Here is a 19907-nt window from a genome sequence, read left to right on the forward strand (position 1 = left end):
TTCAAGGAGTACAAGACTGAAGTTGAAAATCAATTAGGTAAAACCATTAAAACACTTCGATCAAATCGGGGTGGAGAGTATATGGACTTGAGATTCCAAGACTATATGTTGGAACATGGAATCACGTCCCAACTCTCAGCGCCTGGTACACCTCAACAAAACGGTGTATCAGAAAGGAGAAACAGAACCCTGTTGGACATGGTTCGATCAATGATGAGCTATGCTTAGTTGCCTAACTCGTTTTGGAGTTATGCAGTGGAGACTGCAGCTTATATTTTGAACGTAGTTCCATCAAAGAGTGTTTCTCAAACACCCTTTGAGCTATGGAAGGGTCGTAAACCTAGTTTACGTCACTTTCGCATTTGAGGATGCCCGACACATGTGCTCATGACTAACCCGAAGAAACTGGAACCTCGTTCAAAAGTATGCCTATTCGTAGGTTACCCTAAAGAGACGAGAGGTGGTCTCTTCTTCGATCATAAAGAAAGCAGAGTGTTTGTATCGACAAATGCTACTTTCTAGAAGAAGGCCATGTTCGAGATCATAAACCACGGAGTAAGGTAGTAATTAACGAGATTTCCGAAGAGACTACTAACACGTCAACAAGAGTTGTTGATCAAACTGGCACTACAACAAGAGTTGTTGATGAAGCCAGCACATCGCGTCAGTCGCATTCACCTCAAGTGTTGAGGGTGCCTCGACGTAGTGGGAGGGTTGTGTCACAACCTGACCGCTATGTGGGTTTAACTGAAACTCAAGTTGTCATACCTGATGACGGTGTCGAGGATTCATTGACCTATAAAAAGGCAATGGAAGATACTGACAAGGACAAATGGGTCAAAGCAATGGACCTGGAAATGGAGTCGATGTACTTCAATTTCGTTTGGGAACTTGTAGATCAACCTGATGGGGTAAAACAAATAGGGTGCAAATGGATCTATAAGCGAAAACGAGACGCCGAAGGAAAGGTACAGACCTATAAGGCCAGACTTGTGGCAAAAGGCTACACACAAAGGGAAGGGGTGGACTATGAAGAAACCTTCTCCCCTGTAGCTATGCTTAAGTCTATTAGAATACTTTTGTCCATTGCCACATATTATGACTATGAGATATGGCAAATGGACGTCAAGACTGCTTTTCTGAATGGCAATCTTGAAGAAAGTATTTATATGTCTCAACCCGAATGGTTCATAGAACAAGGTCAAGAACAAAAGGTTTGCAAGCTTAAACGGTCCATATATGGACTCAAACAAGCATCTCGATCCTGGAACATAAGGTTCGATACTGCGATCAAATCTTATGGTTTTGACCAAAACGTTGATGAGCCTTGTGTATACAAGAAGATCGTCAACAACACCGTAGCCTTCTTAGTGTTGTACGTGGATGATATCCTGCTCATTGGGAATGATGTAGCTTATCTCACTGACATAAAGAAGTGGCTAGCGACTGAGTTCCAAATGAAGGATTTGGGAGAAGCTCAGTATGTTCTTGGCATCCAAATCCTAAGGGATCGCAAGAACAGAACATTAGCCCTGTCTCAAGTAACTTATATCGACAAGATGCTTGCTCGATATTCGATGCAGAATTCCAAGAAAGGTTAATTACCGTTCAGGCATGAAATTCATCTGTTTAAGGAGCAGTGTCCTAAGACACCTCAAGAAGTTGAGGATATGAGACGTATACGCTATGCTTCAGCAGTGGGCAGCCTGATGTACGCTATGCTGTGCACTAGGCCTAACATTTGCTATGCGGTAGGGATAGTCAGGAGGTACCAATCCAACCCAGGATATGATCAGTGGACTGCTGTTAAGCGAATCCTCAAGTATCTTAGGAGAACGAGGGACTACAAGCTCGTGTATGGCGCTAAGGATTTGATCCTTACAGGATACACTGACTCTGACTTCCAAACAAACAAGGATTCAAGAAAATCTACGTCGGGGTCAGTATTCACTCTTAACGGAGGAGCGGTAGTTTGGCGAAGCATACCGCGTTCATAACGGACCAAGGACTGTACTGTTACAAGGTAATGCCTTTTGGCCTAAAAAATGCGAGTGCGACCTACCAAAGGATGGTGAACAAAATGTTCGCCAAGCAGATCGGTCGGAACATGGAAGTGTATGTGGACGACATGATTGTCAAGAGCAAGCAGTCAAAGTCGCATCTTTCCGATCTGACCGAAGCCTTTGGAGTACTGCGCAAATACCAAATGAAGCCCAATCCGACCAAGTGTGCCTTTGGAGTCTCTTCGAGAAAATTCCTTGGTTTTATGGTAAACAACCGAGGGATCGAGGCTAACCCAGAAAAGATAAAGGTCGTGCTCGAGATGGAAGCACCCAGGACTCTAAAGCAGCTTCAGTGCCTTAATGGCAGGATTGCAGCCTTGAATAGGTTCGTGTCGAGATCAACGAACAAGTGCCTTCCTTTCTTCAAGGTTCTTAGGAATAAGGGACCATTCGAATGGACGGTAGAGTGTGAGCAAGCACTGGAGCAGTTGAAAGACTGTCTCTGCTCGGCACCTCTACTCGCAAAACCGTTGCCAGGAGAGAAGCTCCACTTGTACCTGGCAGTATCTGACAGCGCTGTCAGCTCGGCCCTAATTAAGCAGGAGAGAGCGCACCAAAGTCCCATTTATTACACCGGTAAGGCCATGACTGAGGTCGAGACCAGATATCCCCAAATGGAAAAGCTGGCTCTCGCCTTAGTCACCTCGGCCCGGAGACTCAGGCCGTACTTCCAAGCGCACACCGTCGTAGTGCTTACCAACTTGGCCCTAAAGAACATCTTCCATAAGCCAGAAACATCAGGGCGACTGATGAAGTGGGCAATGGAGCTCAGCGAGTACGAAATCCAGTTCGAGCCAAGAGCTGCGTTGAAAGGGCAAGCAGTGGCCGATTTTATCGCGGAGCTGACTCCACCACCTCAGTTGGCCAAGCCTGACTTTCCTTGGACGATCTACGTTGATGGATCCTCCAATGAGAAAGGGTGCGGGGCAGGAATCCTCTTACTCGCACCAGGTGGGGAGCGATTTGAGTATGCTCTGCGATTCAACTTTCGGACTTCAAATAATGAGGCCGAGTACGAAGCACTCCTGGCAGGGCTGCCCATTGCCAAAGGACTGGGGGCCAACCACATTAAGGTCTTTAGTAACTCTCAGTTAATTGTAAATAAGATTAAGGAGGAGTATCAAACGAAGGACCCCCGAATGGAAAAATATTTGAGCAAGGTCAGATCGCACCTCGCCCAGTTCGGGACTTACGAGGTGAGTCAAGTAGCAAGATCTGAAAAGTCCAATGCGGATGCCCTAGCCAAATTGGCATCAGCGTATGAGACCGACCTGGCTAGATCGGTTCCGGTCGAGATCTTGGACAGTCCCTCAATCTTGGAGCCAGATGTGATGGAGGTTGACACTCCATCACCCTCTTGGATGAATCCAATCGTGGAGTTCATCAAAGGGAATCCACCGCAAGATCCGAAGGGGCAGAAGAAGATGGAACGGAGAGCAGCTCGGTTCACACTCCGAGAAGGAACGTTGTACCGACGTGGCTTCTCCCTGCCTCTGCTAAAGTGTGTGACTCCCGAAGAAGGCCTTTACGTTCTAAGGGAAATCCATGAAGGGGTATGTGGAAACCACTCTGGCGTCAGGTCGTTGTCGGCCAAGGTGGTTCGACAAGGGTACTATTGGCCCACTGTCGAGCAGGATGCAAAGCAATTTGTGAAAACCTGTGACAACTGCCAACGCTTCGCAAATATTATCCATCAACCTCCTGAACTGCTCACCCCCATCTCGGCCCCGTGGCCATTCGCGCAATGGGGAGTAGATATCATAGGTCTTTTTCCTCTGGGAAAAGGGCAAACCAAATTCGCCATTGTCGCTGTGGACTACTTCACCAAATGGACCGAGGCTGAGGCATTGTCCCACATTACCGAGTCCAGAGTCACATCTTTCGTATGGTCAAACATTGTATGCCGTTTCGGTATACCAAACACCATTGTGACAGACAACGGAAAACAGTTCGACAATGCAAAGTTCAAAGACTTTGCAGAAAATTGGGCATAAGCCACCTCAGTTCGTCCCCTGCGCATCCAAAGTCAAATGGGCAGGTAGAGGCGATAAACAAAATCATAAAACGAGGCCTCAAGCTAAGACTGGATTCCAGAAAGGGAAGGTGGGCCGAGGAGCTACCCGAAGTATTATGGTAATATCGGACCACCCCAAGGGAGTCAACTGGTGAAACTCCGTTCTCGCTAGCCTTTGGCTCCGAAGTTGTTGTACCAGTAGAGATCGGCATACCAACAGACAGGGTAGAACAGTACGAGCCAACAAGGAACGAGGAAGAGCTACTCCTTAACCTGGACTTATTGGAAGAAAAAAGGGAAATGGCTCAGCTGCGCTTAGCAGAGTATCAGAACAGAATGGCCAGACATTACAATGCCCGAGTTCGACCTCGAAGCTTCCAAGTTGGACATTTGGTCTTAAGGAAAATCCAAAGTCATGTGGGCACCCTTGACCCAAGTTGGGAGGGACCGTTCGAGGTTAAAGGCATAGTCCGACCTGGAACGTATATGCTGGCCGACCTGGAAGGAAGAGTGCTTGTGCATCCATGTAACGCGAGCACTTGAAGCGCTATTACCCTTGAAATGTCAAAATAGTCCTAAAATGGACTGGTAAAATTTTTCAAAGGACGGAACTTTTAATAAACGGAGTTATTTAATTTCGTGACCCGAGTTCGATCAGAAGTTAAATGGGGGCCACGGACTCCCATAAGACTTAAAAACCGACAAGGTAAAGACAAAAATTGATCAAATTCAACCCTCGAAACCCACGGGTTCGAGGTGCGATGTCAAAATCAATTACGAGCCAAAACTCAATCCTTTGAACGCTTAAGTTAAAGGTGCGATGTTGAAGGTTCAGGAAATTCAATGCTCCAAACCCACGGGTTCGAGGTGCGATGTGAATATTAATTATAGACTCAAAATTCAAACCTTGGAACGTTCAAGTTAAAGGTGTGATGTAGAAAAGTTCAAATTGCTTGATATTATCTTTTGGACTTCCGAGTTCGAGGAGAAATATTAAAGAACAATTAAAGAAACTCTCAAATTCAAAACTTAAGTAAAGGGTGCAATGTGAAAAGAGTTTATCTTACGCTCAAACCTTTAAATTTACGAGTTAAGAGGTGCGAGATGGAAATTATCCATAATGGAGTTCTGACTTACGAAAGCAAGTTTAAAAGTTTAAGGGAAAAGTAATGAAAGAAAGAGTCAGAGCTAGATGCACAGAAGTACAATCAAACTTGAGGAATGAGAATTCATTAAATTAAAGAACAGAACCAAGGCTTGTAGACCTTGCAGCTCTGCCTTAAGACTTACAAAAAAAAAAAAAAGAGCCTCAGCTACTTCCGAGGTGGGAGGACAGCTCGCCCTGGGAGCCCAGAAGGTTGACCTCCTGGGATCCGCCCAGCTGTGAAGGAACCTCCTCTTGCGTCGTGCCGACCTCATTAGGCTCTTGGCTAGGAGCATCCCCTTCCTCCACGTCGGAGTAGTCAGAGTCCAGCTCCCTAACGTACTTGTCCACCAGTGATTGGGGGCCAGGAGTACCATTAGGCCCATAAGCCCACTTCTCAGAGTACTTCTTCTTGAGATCGCTGAGATCGATCTGAAGGTGAGGCATGTCGGCAGCAATGCCCTTCATCAAGAACTTGAAGCCGACATCGCTGAAGTCTTTGGCAAACCCATCGAAGTCTGGGTGTTGCTTGAAGGCTTCCTCCAGCAGAACTCCATTGGTGAGGCGTTCCTTCGCGTCTTTCAGCTCGAAAGAAAGGCGTCCGATTAAGGCATCCGTCTCCTCGAGAGCTTGAGCGAGGTCGTCCTTCTCCTTCAGGAGCTGGAATTTCTCCTTCTCCATCCTTTTGGTGATAGCATGGGCTGCTCAGAGGTGGGCCTTGTGCTTCTCACCCTCTTTCTTCAGAATCTCAGCCTTGACGTCTACCTTGGCCTTCAGGATACCCACCTCAGAACGAGCCTTCAGTAGCTCGCTCTTCATGGTGGTGGCAGCCTCTAAAGCAGCAGAAGAGTTCTCCTTCTCCTTTACTGCCAGGGCTTCCCTTCCATCCAACTCAGCTTTGATCATAATCGCTGAATGAATGGAAGCGACAAACGCCTGCGAAAGTCAAAAGACATGACGGTTAGATCGAGCTGTAAATCGAGAAAAAATAATGAGTAGATGCAAAGCAGATCTTACCTCGGCAGCGTTGTCAATGGTCCTCTGCAGTACGGACCCAGGATCACTCACGAACATGAATGCTCTCCTCAGACAGCGATCCAAGCACATGGCCGAGATGCGGCACACCAGGTCCTTCATCCCGAAACTTGACGGTTCCATCCTGAATCGCATTCGCACATCGGACGTTCCCCCCATCTAAGCTTCGGGGTCATCCACCAAATCAGCATGGCTCGTAGGTAGAGTCCCACGAGCCCCAGCCTTCAAGGAGGAGGAAGTCTTCTTCTTCTTTCTTCTTCTCCTCAAACGAGATTCTCCCCTCACCTCGTTCAGGGGAGATATGTCAAGCGCCTCAGACTCCTCTCTTGGACTCTTCTCTTCAGATCGGCCCCCAAACTGGTCTAGCTCGATCACGGGGGTGGGGACTGTAGAAAATGGCCCAGAGTTACCTTGAGCCTCAGTCCGTGGCAACGTAGGCGTCACCGGTTCAGTACCTACCACGGTCTTGAGGGCGTGAGCACGGCCCTTGGACTTGCGCTTCACGCTTCAAGTGAATCCGCACACCATTGCTGCAAAATAAACACGCATAAAATTAGAGATCAAAGGAAAGATAAAATTGAAGTCGAGATCGAACACGGCTTACCGAGCTCAGAGTTTGGCCTTGAAGCTTCAATTGGTCGAACTAGAGGGTTGTAGTCAAGTAGCCCCGACTCCAAGAGTAGCTTGTCGGTGACCAAGGTTCCGATCTTCCTGCCCTTGGGGAAGTTGTCCTTGTAGTATTTGAGGGTGTCGAAGGTGGCTTGAGCGATCTCGGGGATCGGCTTAATCGATACTGCACAAAGCAAACAAAAGTTCGAGTTAGATGTGAAAATCAATAAATTAAAAGGAAAGAAAACAAGAAAGACTCCATACCTAAGTTCTCAAACTTAGTGGGAACATAAAAAAAGGCACGACCGGACTCGTCCTTTGCCAGCCACTCTCCAGAGGCAAAGAACCACTTACCTACCCATCCTTTGATGGAAGTCGGCCCCTTGACTATACTACCCGTGCCTTTCCTTGCGCACATGTAGTACCGACCAGGTTTCTTAGCTATCCTCTTGGCTTCGAAGCATCCAAGGAGTTGTTCGACACTTAGTAGCTCGGCCTCGTCCTCATCCCGAGCTCGCAACCAAAAAAGGATGGCTAAAGCAAAAATGAGACCCCACCCATTGGGGGCCACTTGAGCAGGAGCTAGTCCAATTCGGTTTAAGAACTCCTGGGCAAAACGATGAAGGGGAAGTCTGAGGCCGTACTCAAACATCTTTAAATAAAGGGTGACCCATTCCTCTGGGAGATTGTCAGCTCTTTCCCCTTCCTCTGGAATCCTAAGAAGGATATCATTAAGAATTTTAAACCCCCTACGGAGGGGTCCGAGATAGTGCTCGGGCATTCTTGCAGGGTACTCCAGACCCTGGCCCGAGGTAGAGGTATCAGTATCCTCTCCATCATTTGAGAACCTGGAGTTCTCTATTTCATTTAGCTCAGACTCTAACCTACGAGCTAGGGCCTCCCAATAATCGCTTGGTTTAGGGGGTGAACTACTTATGGTCCGACCTACACTACCCAGGCTATCACAACTGGAGGGGGAAGACAAGAAAACCACCATATTCGGAAAAAGAAAGGCGAAAATGACTGACCTACAGAAGGTTCGAGCTGGTTTCAGATCGAACTCCATAAATTCAGGAAACGTAAGGTTTTACCTGAAGTTTCGGGACTATTTATAGCTCATCGGAAAAACCTCTGCGCCGTACACGTGTAATCAACGAGCGGCTAGGATCTTCTCGAGATACGCAACGGCGGAATACTTGAGTGCTCCGACAACCTGGCAGATCGAAACGTGTTCCGCAACGGTCATATTCCCTCTACAAATGAAAAGTCGCCACGTGTCCAGAATGGATTCGAATGACCTTCTCTGCTAGGTCGAGATCGAACCTGACAGAGAGGGGGCCAATGTTTGGGGGTAAAACATACCCGGGACACGTGGAGGACCCTTATTGGTGTTTGAAGAAACTGAATAAGAGGGATTGCCAAGATCCACCTCGGCCCAGCCGAGGAGACCGGGTTCGCCCATTATGAAAGACTAAGTATGGGCGTCAAGGTTCGACCTGACTGGGGTCCGACCTGCTCGGAACCCGACAGGTCCGACATGAGAAAAGACATATAACCGCCGGTCGTGTGTACTGTCGGATCCATCACCTATAAATAGAGGGCTTCATTTCACGCTTAGGTATCGAATCTCACCTCGAACGAAATACGGAGTCCGACCTATACTGGCTTGAGCGTCGGAGTATTTACCCTCTTGTGCAGGTCCATCCTAGGGCTCAGGTCAGACCGGAGACCGGGTTCGAGCTTTATTCGCGAAGAACCGTTGTGCAAACCCTTGCATAAACAATTTCCATTTTGAATTAACCTGGACACGATTTAATAAAGACTCCAAAGATTAGAGACAAGGACAAACCATACATATATAATAAGCAACCATTCTGCTAACCAACCAAAGCAAAAGGATAATGTAAAAGTTTGCCCTGTCATATTTCTCGGTTCAATTCTCCGACGAAGTTGGCACGAGAATTCATACAATATTAAATCAAATCTAGCATCTTCGCTCGAAAATTTTTAACACTGTATGATTTATCGGTTGACTTACGGGCAAGATCAGGCACCGAGAATTTATCCAGAGCCTAAAACAATTCTATAAATTTCGAATCACTTCACCTGAATGACCAAGAGAATTTCTTGACAACTAATATCTAACCCACTTCGCCTAAAAAGCCCCGAGAATTCTCACAGACACTACACACCCACCACGCCCGAAAAGCCCTGAGAATTCTCACAGACATTACACACCCACAACGCCCGAAATGAGCCGAGAATTGTTACATACAAACACAAACCCACCTCGCCCTAAAATTTGTAACCTACTTCACTCGAAATACATCGAAAATCGTTTAGATTCCAAAAAACCCACTCAAATCCCTAACCACTTCGCCCGAAAATCACTAAGAACTTGTTTAGGTGAATACCCGACTGGAAAAATCGAACCCCTAACCTATTTCGCCCGAAATCCACCGATAGTGGTTCAAATTCTATAAAACCCACTCCAAAACGATGAAATACCTAACCCTTCGCCCGAAATCCACCAAGAACTGGTTCAGATGAAACCCCACTCCAAAACTAGAAGCCCTAACCCACTTCGCACAAAATCGCCCCGAGAATTTGTATGTTTCCTGAAAACCCACTCCGAAATTTCAAATCCATAACTTTCAACCACCGATTTTACAGAAATCAGACCAAAGAAACCAAAAAATCGAAGACGAAATCGCCGGATATGAAGAAATAAAACAAAAATAATCAAGGAAAGAGTATATAATCCACAATATTCGAACACCGTAACTAACATGATAAAATTAGGAAGCTTTTTACCTCAAAGCTTCAGGTGTGAGAGATTAAGCGGGAGACAAATCGAAGACAAAATCGGAAGAGGAAGAGGAAGAGGAACATGAGAGATGGGAGAAGGAAAATAGTGCAACGGTTCTCTTTTAATTTTGAGGGGTATAAATGTAACTTCTATTTTTTTAATTAATTAAAATAATCAAGGTTATTGAAAACAATTTTTTAGGGGTGGATTAGTTAGACAAATTGGAAACTTGAGAGTGTCATTTTAGTCGATTTTCCCAATTTGGTCCAACAAGCTGACAAGTTTGGTACTTAGTTACGAAAGCAAAAAGACGTGGTGGAAATGAAGACATCATCAAATTGACAAATTTTGCACAATAAATTTTGTTTTCAAATATATCATACAATAAGTTTAGATATAAAGATAATTTAAATTAATTTAATCTATGAATCAAATTATTTAAAATTATTGTGTTGTCATTGTTGGATTTTTAATATGCCGAAGAAATTGAAACTTTAACATATTGAAAACTCGTTGAATAGAATTTAACCTCGGGAAATTAAAATCGTCTATTAAAAATTTGAATGTTATTTTGTTGCATAAATTTTTTTATCATAAATTTTTTTATCATAAATTTCTCTCTAGAGAATTTATTTTTCTCTCACTAAAATTTTTATATTTTAAATATGTATTACTATTACCCTCTATCCAAAATTTTCATATTTATGTATGTTAACTTTTTTTATCACACTCTATCTCTCTGTCTAAAAAAGTTGATATTTTCTCAAACTTTTTAGCTTTCTACAATTTTGTTCTTTTAATTTTTTTCTTTTTCTTCTTAAACTATTTATCCTCTCAAAATTATATATTATTTTCTCATTAAATTATCTTTCGCTATAGCTTTTATTTATCTTTTTATTTATTTATTTTATCTAAAAAGTATCTTTCGAATCTTGTTTTTATCTTATTTTTCTCTCTATAATTTTTCTTTTTCTTTCTAATTTATTTTTTCTTTAACGTATATTTTATTATCAACTTTAATTTTTTTCTTTAAAATTCACCTTTTTTTTGTCTTTAAATTATCTTTCACTAATTTTCCTTTTCACTCCAAAATTTATCTTTATTTTCATCCGTCTAAACTTGTATTTAAAGTCTCTACATTAGGGATGACAAAAATTTCGTGGGGTCGGATCCCTACTCCAAGAATAGGAAATGCATGTCTCATACCCGTCCTGATTCTATTTTTTAATAATTAATGTATTTTTTATTAACATATTTACTAAATTGTGAATAAAATATTAAATATTTTTTACAACCAACTATTTATAATAGTAAATAATTATTCTAAAAATAATTAATATATATTTATTACACATTATAAAACGTTAAAAATAATTAGAATTAATTACAAAACCGGTAATTTTTCCCGCGAATATCCCCGTCCCAAAATTACGATTCTTTAACATGGTTATGGATTGTCGAATCGAAGAATGAGGTGGAGATGGTGGACTAAAATTTTCAGGAGCATGGGAGGAGCCCATCTTCAATCCCGCCCCACACTATTGTCATCACTATTGTAGATAAAACTTTTTCTTTAATATATATTTCCAATTTTCTAACTTTTGAAAAACAACAAACAAAAAATGATTATCAAACATATTTGGTTTTATATTTTTCAAAAACAAAAAAGCAAAAATGAGTTATCAAACATATATGGTTTTTCTTTTTTAAAAACATAAAACCAAAAATAAAAAACAAGAAAACCAAAAAGCAAAAAGCAAAAGGTAAAAACAAAAATGGTTATCAAACGGCGTAGAAAGATTTCATGTTTTAACATGTTTCAATTTTATTCTAAGTAGATGGTAGATATTAAAATGGTGGATGACAAGCTTACATGACACCATACTTTGATGAGTTAAAATAAATTTTAAAGAAATAAGTTAAGCCACCCCCAATAAATTAAATTTTTTCCAACTTTTTGGAATTTAACGAAGTTATTAGAAACTTTCCTCAATGACCTAATGCGTTGTCCAACTTTCTTACAACTCATTAATGATATAAAATTCTAATAATAGCGACCTAACAAAAGTGTAATTAAAAAATGCTAAGATTTAAGCATCGAATTTACAACTTTTAAACCATCAAACTGTTGACGGCAAATTCTGGCGGAGGGCCACGTGGCGTCTGGATGAGTAGTCCAACCGTGAATCCACGAGACCTGAAGCCAAAATAACTCGATGTCGGTGTGATATTCTGCGTAATACACTATGACGCTCAAGTTAGTAATAAGAGTAATGATAGGAATAAGACACTGGAGATTTCAGTGACACGTTTTTCACTTACTTGGTGGAAGATGATCATTCCTTTTATAGTCCTGGAGGGCCGACCAAGAAGGACGACGGTGGGAAGTGGCAGGGGCGTCGCGTGCTGTACGGTTGGACAGAAACGGGCGCGTTCCCGATAGTGCAGGGTAGTTCTGCCGCCTGCATCGCCTAGGCATGTCGCTCAAGGCCGTTGGATGCACCCGTCGTGCTAGCAGCACGTGCCGCCAGCTGTGGCTACGTATGGGGCACAACCATTTGTGGTGTTTCGCCCTATCATGAGTAGACACGTATTTTTCTTGGTGACATCTTCTCTAAGAAATTATTCTCAGTGGGCCCGCGCTCGCGGAGGGACGAACGCGTGTCCTATTCGGACGCTACCCATAACAGTTAGCCCTCGTTTAGGGCTACATGTCGACCTGTGAGACCCGCGAGTTATTATGACTGCATAAGTTAGTCATCAGCGCATATGGCTGTAGTGATGGGAGGACATGTGCCCGCCGCTGTTTCACGGGCGATCACGTCCTTAGCGTGGTTTTTGAAGCGGCAGGATCGGCAGCCCCGATCTTCAAGACCGTTGGGATCCGAAACGGCACTCAGAGATCTTTTTAAATCCATCTTCAAGGTGCACGGTATGTTTTAAATTTTTATGCTTTATTTTTCGGCTGTGATGGCCTTCTAAGTTTCCGGTTTTCCTTGGAAGTATTCCCTGGTGGGACCCCTCCTGTCGCCTCCCGGAAGAACAGCGTTATGAAGAAAATCCTTGCAATACCTTGGGCGCAACGAGTCCCCACTCTTATTATAACAAATGGGAAGTTAACCGAACACCGCCTGGTCGGAGATCCCGATGGCCCAACCAGAGGCAACGATGAGCGTCCTACCCCTAGAGTGGTTCTAATAGGTAGGACGTTTATTTTTCCCCTTCCAATGTTCAGCTACCATTGCTCACCATTTTTTTTGCAGATCATATGAAGTCGCCAGCCATCTCACCCACAAGATGTGAACTTGTATTTCGACCTCTCCTTCAGATTGGTAAAGTTTCTCCGAGCGACATGGCCAGCGTCGGAAGTGCTGCCTCAACCAATTTTGTGGCTCTCGTCTCTCCGGACCCGTCTACCAGGGTTGATGGGGGGAGCCTTTCAGTACAGATAGTTCCTCGGCCTGCAGACCAGATTCCACGAAGTTCACACGACGTTGAGATAGATGCCAGCGAACAACCCTTATCACACGATGACTTGCCGAGCAGCTGACAAGCTTGTCAGCCCCTTGGCCCTTTGCACAGTGGGGGATCTACTTGATCGGTCCATTGCCTATGGGAAAAAACCAGACAAAATTCGTAATCGTCGTAGTCGATTACTTCATCAAGTGGGTCGAGGCTGAACCGCTGGCCACAATCACCGAGCGAAATATAACAACTTTCTTATAGAAGTTCATCATCCGTCGATTCGGTATCCCAAATACCATCATCCTTGATAATGGAAAATAATTCGACAACCAAAACTTCAAGAAGTTCTGTAAGGATATAGGCATCAAGCACCTCAGCTCGACCCCTGTGCACTTTTAGACCAACAGGCAGGTCAAGGCTGTGAACACGATCATCAAAAGAATCTTCAAAGCCAGGCTCGAGAAACTTAAAGACCAGTGGGCAGAAGAACTTCCAGGCGTCACAAAGGCTTACAGGACTACTCCTAGGACTTCGATGAACTAAACCCCCTATTCATTGTCCTTCGGGACAAAGGTCGTAGTACCTGTGGAAATGGAAGTCTCCCCACTAAGAATCCAAGCCTTTTATAAGGGCCTGAACAAGGAAGGAATTCTGAACCCCTTGGATCTCGTTGAAGATCATAGGGAAACCGCTCGCCAGCAAGTAGCCCAACACCAGAGCCGAGTGGCTAGGTACCACAACTCACTAGTAAAGCCAAGAAGATTCACAGTCGGAGCATTGGTGTTGAGAAAGGTGATGCCAAACAAGAAGGAACACTCAGATAGAGCACTCAACCAGAACTGTGAAGGACCATATCGCATAATGGGCGTCATGCGACGAGGAACCTACACTCTATAAGACCTGTACGGCAAGCCCTTTCGCCACCCATGGAATGCCGAGCACTTACACGTGTATTATCCGTGAGACGAACAATGGGCGACCATTGTAGAGGTGACTCCTCTTGTTATTGTATAAAACGGGAATCTTTTCGTTAATACTGTTTTGATTTTGCGCGGTGCCATAAAACCCAGGTCCCGCTTTTCCGAAAGGAAAAGTGTAACCTAGGCCGAGGGAGAAAAGTCAGGATAACCACAACTCTCAAAGACATAGGTCGAGCAAAGCAAATAAAAAAAACAAAAGAGAATGTCATTTTCTTTAAGTAACAACACATAAAGTACAAACCCTCTAAGATCACGCTAAGTGAAAACAAAAAAAAATATTTGGCGAAGCTTCGTAGCATCAGCTTACAACAAGTACGGGTACGAAAAGCCAGAAATTAAAACAATACTCTACAACATAGCCTGAACAGCCGCCACACGGACAGGCTTTCCCCTGAACAACCGTTTCAGTCGATGAAGGTTTTGATCGGGGGAGTGCCTTCGAGCCTTTCGGGCAGACCGGCATCGGCGCTTGTTCCTCTGGCAATCATAAGGGCTAGCAGACAAAGCATTTCTTAGGGCAGCCACGCAATCACGTACAGTCTGGTTTTCAAAACAAAGAACCTCGATCTCGCGCTCCAGTTCTACCTTTTCCATGTCAAGAATGGAGTTGGCCTTGTAGAAGAGGTTGGCCTGGTCTACCTGACCATGGGTAAAACTCTCCATATCGGCTAACGCGCGGCACAACTTTACGACTTCAAAGGCCAACTCATCTTCGCCAAGGGGAAAGCCATCACTACCATGAGTAAGAGGAGAAAAGATAAGCAGTTGGCTTTATAAGACGTCAATCACCTACCCGAGAAAAAAGGCGATAAGTCGCATTGAAGATGTTAATTGAAAAAACATTAATGAGGTATGGACTCGGAAAGAGGAAACGTCGTATGGACATTTTAATGTGCCAACACCGAAGCGTCGCATGAGTCGGTTCATACCCTTGCGCCACGTGCCCCTTTGAAGGAACGCCAACCTGCCACGCATGAAGGAACCTCAAGCGACACACCTGTTTTAAGCGTGTGACCACGCTTCGGGTGCACGTGAGCGTCCAAATGGCTCATGGCGGGTCAAAGGAAGAAGAAACAAAGAGGAAAAAGTTGCGAAAAATTACAAGGAGAAAGAACATGGCAAAAGTTTCAGCTTTATTCATTTAATCGACAATACAAGTTACATGCGTCCCCTAGACGATATTCAAAGGTTTATAGAAAAATGCAAGGCAAAAATAAGGCGCAAAAACTTTCAAAATCTCAGATATACAGAAAGTCGGTCCTCCTTTCGAGGATAAAAACCCTAAGCATCATCTGGTGTATGGCGAACTTCATTCTCTTGAAGCGCTGTCGCACTGGGCTGGCTCTTTTGCTGGCCACCGCTCGCGTACGCTCGGAGTTCGGGAACTTACGATCACAAAAGTGAGACCAGATAAAGAAGGGCGGCAGAGACGCCCTTTAAGGTCACGATGACCTAAGAAAACCTCCATGGCAGAAAATGAAAAAAGTAAGGAGTATTAGGGAGAAGACGAACAAGGGTAAAGACACCCTTCCTTTCCCCCCGTTTATAGCAAGAGGAGGAGGTCGACCCAGGGTAAAAGCGCGATTTTGCACAAAATCCTAAAAGAGCAAGTCAGAAAGTAGATTTCACTGATAAAAACAACGGGGTATGGGGATGCCGCCACCACACATATAAAAAAGACACAACAAATAAAGTGTAACGCCCTGCGTTTCTCAGGTTAGCTTGCCCCGAGTTCCGGGAAATTTTATAACAAAATGGATTTTAGTTATTGATTTATTTATTTATTTAATTTTTTTATTTTATTTGATTCATCAGTGATCTTTATTTAATTTTAGTGTGCCATCTCGGCTAGTGTGTGTTGTTACAGATTTTGTGGTGAGTTAGTAGCGTGTAGTATTTATTAAGTTATGTTTATTACGGATTCCGCTATGTGACACTTGCTCTGGGCCATTGGATGAACTACGAAATTATATTATTGGTTTTGTTAACAAGGTGTGATTGGGTAAATGGGCCTTAAACAAAAGAAACTAGCCCAAGTGGGTCTATGTTGCAAAACAAAAGGAAAAGGGGAATTTAAAACAAAACAACCCTAGCCCATCTTGTTCTCCTACCTCATCTTCTTCCACCCTCCCCTTTCGTTTGGAGCCGCCAGCCCCCCCATCCGAAATTCTTTCTCCGACGAAGCAGTACCGACGACGGGACAACAGCAGGCGCGGGCGTCGGCAGCAGCAGGAGCAGCGTCGGGCAGCAGCAGCGCGGCGTTGGGCAGCGGCAGACGGCTGCAGTGCGGCGTTGGGCAGCGGCAGACGGCTGCAGTGCGGCGTTGGGAAGCGGCAGACGGCGGCGACGTGCGACGGGCAGCGGCGGCGCGTGACGTTCGGGCTGCTGCAGGCGGCATCGATACACGTGAGGCTGTTTTCGCGGCGTCCCTTCTCCGATCCAACGAGCCTAACAACCTCGAATAGCTTAGATCCGTGGAACCCGGTAACTTTTCTTTGACCCACATTTATTTGAAGTTAGATTTGGAATACCCGCATCCAAACGAAACCGATTTGGAATACCCACACCTAAGCGAAGTTGTTTTGCAGTAACGGACATCAAAACGAAGTCGTTGGAGGTCGTTTTGGGCACTTTTCGCTGCTGCAAAAACGTGGATAGTAGTGTTTTGGTGGTGTTCGGCGATTATCTTCATCCGTTCGAAGCCCGATTTACGCTACCCACACCTTTGCAAGCTAGATCTAATTTACCCACACTTACACAAAGTCGTTTTGCGGTAATGAGCCCTTTGAACCCTCGTAGAGTCGTTTTTCGAAGGCTGAACAGTACATTTAAATTGCTGTATTTTTCTGTTTTTGGTGCTTAGGTGTGAGATCGACGCAAACTTAAAGACGTGGTTGGGTAAGTAGCACCAGGGGGCGAGTGCGTGCGTTAATTAGCGTTAACGGAATGGTTTTGATGCTGTTTTTCTTGTTAAAAACAATTTAATTGAGCACGTAGGGATTGTTAGTTTTGATTGTTGACGTCTTTATATTATCGAACACTTCTGAGGAAACATGCTTCCTGTTTTTTTTTATTGATGTAGGTGACTAGTAGGTTCTGAATGGTTGTAGTTAGAGGTAACTGGCTCATGACGTTTTGCAAATGTGATGTAAATGAAATGCTCGCGTTGTTAAACTGATAATTTAATTTATATTGTTCTGGTTGCGAGTTGTGGATGTATTTTGTTCATTACGAGAAAAAGCATGCTTGTGAACGGTGCAGTGATTTAGAATGTGGGAAACTTACCTGTAGGTGGTCATGGGAGGGTTAGTGAAGTGGTGAAGGGTGAAGGGTAAAGGGACGGGTTGATAGTCCGTTAACTATGGGTTCTGACCTGAAAATGCATATAAATCGCTTGGAGGTTCAAAGCCTTGAGTAGTGGCCTTGGGAATAAATGACAAGGCCGAACGTCAAACTTCTGTAAACGAGTGTTGGGGTCTTGGGGATAAATGTCAAGGACCAATACGCTGGGAAGTCATCGGTACCTTGGGGATAAACGGCAAGGACCGGTGCACAGTTCAGGCCTTGGGAATAAATGGCAAGGCCGAACGTCAAGCTTCTGTAGAGAAGTATTGATGCCTTGGGGATAAATATCAAGGGCCAATGCGACTCGAGGAGTTAGGCTTGAGGGATAAAAGTAGAGTGGTGCTTGCGCAGTAGTGGTGCTAGGCCTTGGGAATAAATGGCAAGGTCGAACATCAAGTACTGTAAAAGGAGAGGGCACGGTAACTTGGGAATAAATGTCAAGAGCCGTCATGCCTCGAGAAGTTAAGCGGGGAGTAACACAGGGGGGGGGTGCAGAGGAAGGTTTAGTACTGTGAGACAATGGCTAGTGAATCATGGGTTGTGGTCTTGGTAGTTTCGACGCTTGGTTGTTGTATGTAAATGTCAAGTTATTTGTTCGCTATCTCTCACTGCTTATTTGATTGCCTTGCTCTTGTTTTGTTCTAAATGTGAAGTTATTTGTTCGCTATCTCTCACTGCTTATTTGATTGCCTTGCTATTGTTTTGTTCTTTATGTCGTGACTGTGAGCATGATTTTTGTGCTAGTTAGGAAGTGCTACTTACGGAGTACCTTATGTACTCACCCCCCTTTGTACCCTTATATGTTTTCAGGTGTGAACGGGGTCGACCGCGGTGATGACGTGGAGAGGGTTTGACCGAGGAAGGATCACTAGCTTAGTTAGTGAGGATAAAGGGAAGAGTCGTTGGGTACGAGTAGCCTTGAGATTTATGTTATTGCTAGGTGTGAACCGCGGAGGAAATTTTGTATTCTTTAGAAATACTTTATTTGTTATGGATGTTGCTGGTAAACGCGTCGTTGTTGTCGTTGGAGTTTAGGTGTACGGTTGTTTTTATTTATTTAAGAATTTTTGCCACTGAGGCGAATATGAGATGTTGTTGTTTTTAAATTGCCCACGGAGGGTGAAGTCCTGACAGTTTATGACATTTATATTTCTGATAGAACGTATGGGAGTCGAAGCTTTATTTCATTTAAATTATATTGCCAGGGAGTTGCTTATCTCGTGTTTAGAGTTAAGGTTAGCCAAGTGAATTATTTAGCGTTGCCTAGGATGTTATATAAAATCCTGGGGCGTTACATAAAGACAGAATAGTGTCGGATGAGCGCAGAGGGGCATTTCGCACCATTCTTCGCGCGAGACGCCTCACCCTGTGAAATAAGGACTGATAGGCCTACTCCGTCTCCTCCATCCCTCAAAGGACCTCTCAGACCGTCTCGACAGCAAAATGACCGTCATTCTCGGCATCGACGAACTCTTCCAGCATCTCGAGGAGGTCTCATTCGAGTCCGCAGACCCGTGCAACAAGTTCATTCTTACTCAGTTGCATAAGGTCCGGAGGAGTCAAGAACGAGGGAACCCCAAGCTCCAAAAACCCCGCCGCTACATTTAAAGGTTCGCCTTCCTCTCACTCGCCAAACCCATCCTTGGCCCCATCATCTTCATCCTCATCTTCCTCCTCTTCCTTCTGTCCCTCATCTGAAGGACACACTCCACTGGAAAGGAGGTAATCCTCCTCCTCCGTAGAGACATCCTCCTTAGCAGAAAAAAGGTAGTCCTCATTCCCATCGAGGGGATGCCCCTTCGGAAAAGTCGAACCGTCCTCCGAGGCAGTGTCCACCCGAATGAGATTACTATTAGACGAACCTGCATCTCCGTTTGTTCAGAAGTAGACTCGGCAAAAAAGAAAGGAGAAGTGGTAATGACAGCTGAAGTAGAAGCATTCCTCTAATTTATAGGGGAAGAAGACCTTCCCCTAGCCGCTGGATCAAACGACCACATGTCGCTTCGACAAAAAGGCGCATTGCAAGTAAAGCGACGCGTCGGGTGGGCCTACCGAGCATGCCTCGAAATGCGCACGGTATAATGACAAAAGATATTCAAAGGCGGTGATGGTTGTGGTTGCGGAGCCCAAGAACGATCCCTCGCATCCCCAAAATATGGCAATAAGTACACAAGTACGTACGAAGTCAAAGTGGAGCACCATGCCACCATAGGCCTGGCAGACCACTCTAAGTTCCAAGGTTGCCTCTAGTTTGAATAGCCCACGTGGCACCACTCGGCCACAAGCAAGCCTCTGGATAACTAATTTTCCAAGGCATTTTCCAGAGTGGAGCAGCCGATAGGGCTCTCACTCGAATGCATTCTTGCCGTTCCTGGAACAGTCTAAGTTTTAGGCTGGCACCGAGTTCGGATAGCCCACGTGGCACCATTCGGCCGCAAGCAAG

The 19907-nt window shown here is 44.6% G+C and overlaps 2 protein-coding genes across 4 annotated transcripts; one reads left to right on the forward strand and one right to left on the reverse strand.

Moving 5' to 3' along the window:
* The first annotated feature begins 2266 nt into the window (after nucleotides 1-2266).
* On the forward strand, nucleotides 2267-3995 carry LOC148209603 (uncharacterized). The gene is made up of 3 exons (XM_088126926.1): nucleotides 2267-3136; nucleotides 3245-3616; nucleotides 3849-3995. The coding sequence occupies exons 1-3, from the start codon at nucleotides 2267-2269 to the stop codon at nucleotides 3993-3995; spliced, it is 1389 nt and encodes a 462-aa protein (XP_087983052.1).
* A 1285-nt stretch (nucleotides 3996-5280) lies between these two features.
* LOC148209604 (uncharacterized protein At3g60930, chloroplastic-like) lies at nucleotides 5281-9816 on the reverse strand. Of its 3 annotated transcripts, XM_088127914.1 has the most exons (5): nucleotides 9680-9788; nucleotides 8498-8666; nucleotides 6861-7049; nucleotides 6239-6786; nucleotides 5281-6157 (listed from the first exon to the last, which is right to left on the reverse strand). In XM_088127914.1, exon 5 carries the CDS (start codon nucleotides 5900-5902, stop codon nucleotides 5387-5389), a length of 516 nt encoding a protein of 171 aa, XP_087984040.1. In that variant the 5' UTR covers nucleotides 5903-6157; nucleotides 6239-6786; nucleotides 6861-7049; nucleotides 8498-8666; nucleotides 9680-9788; the 3' UTR covers nucleotides 5281-5386. The 3 variants fall into 3 exon arrangements, with proteins under 3 accessions (XP_087984040.1, XP_087984041.1, XP_087984039.1); XM_088127915.1 differs by lacking the exon at nucleotides 8498-8666 and having other exon boundaries at nucleotides 9680-9816; XM_088127913.1 differs by lacking the exons at nucleotides 8498-8666; nucleotides 9680-9788 and adding an exon at nucleotides 7130-8458.
* Between the last annotated feature and the right edge of the window lie 10091 nt (nucleotides 9817-19907).

Source organism: Momordica charantia (assembly GCF_013281855.1).
Source record: "Momordica charantia cultivar OHB3-1 chromosome 8 unlocalized genomic scaffold, Mcharantia_2.0 BLBB01000008.1, whole genome shotgun sequence".
NCBI lineage: Eukaryota > Viridiplantae > Streptophyta > Magnoliopsida > Cucurbitales > Cucurbitaceae > Momordica > Momordica charantia.

Coding starts and splice junctions, on each gene's coding strand:
- LOC148209604 (XM_088127913.1), bottom strand. CDS start 7,931: ATGGAGTTCGATCTGAAACCAGCTCGAACCTTCTGTAGGTCAGTCATT. Junction 7,050..7,129: donor CACTAAGTTTGAGAACTTAG/GTATGGAGTCTT, acceptor TGCTTTGTGCAG/TATCGATTAAGCCGATCCCC. Junction 6,787..6,860: donor AAGGCCAAACTCTGAGCTCG/GTAAGCCGTGTT, acceptor TTTATTTTGCAG/CAATGGTGTGCGGATTCACT.
- LOC148209603 (XM_088126926.1), top strand. CDS start 2,267: ATGGTAAACAACCGAGGGATCGAGGCTAACCCAGAAAAGATAAAGGTC. Junction 3,137..3,244: donor TGGGGGCCAACCACATTAAG/GTCTTTAGTAAC, acceptor CACCTCGCCCAG/TTCGGGACTTACGAGGTGAG. Junction 3,617..3,848: donor TAAGGGAAATCCATGAAGGG/GTATGTGGAAAC, acceptor CTCTGGGAAAAG/GGCAAACCAAATTCGCCATT.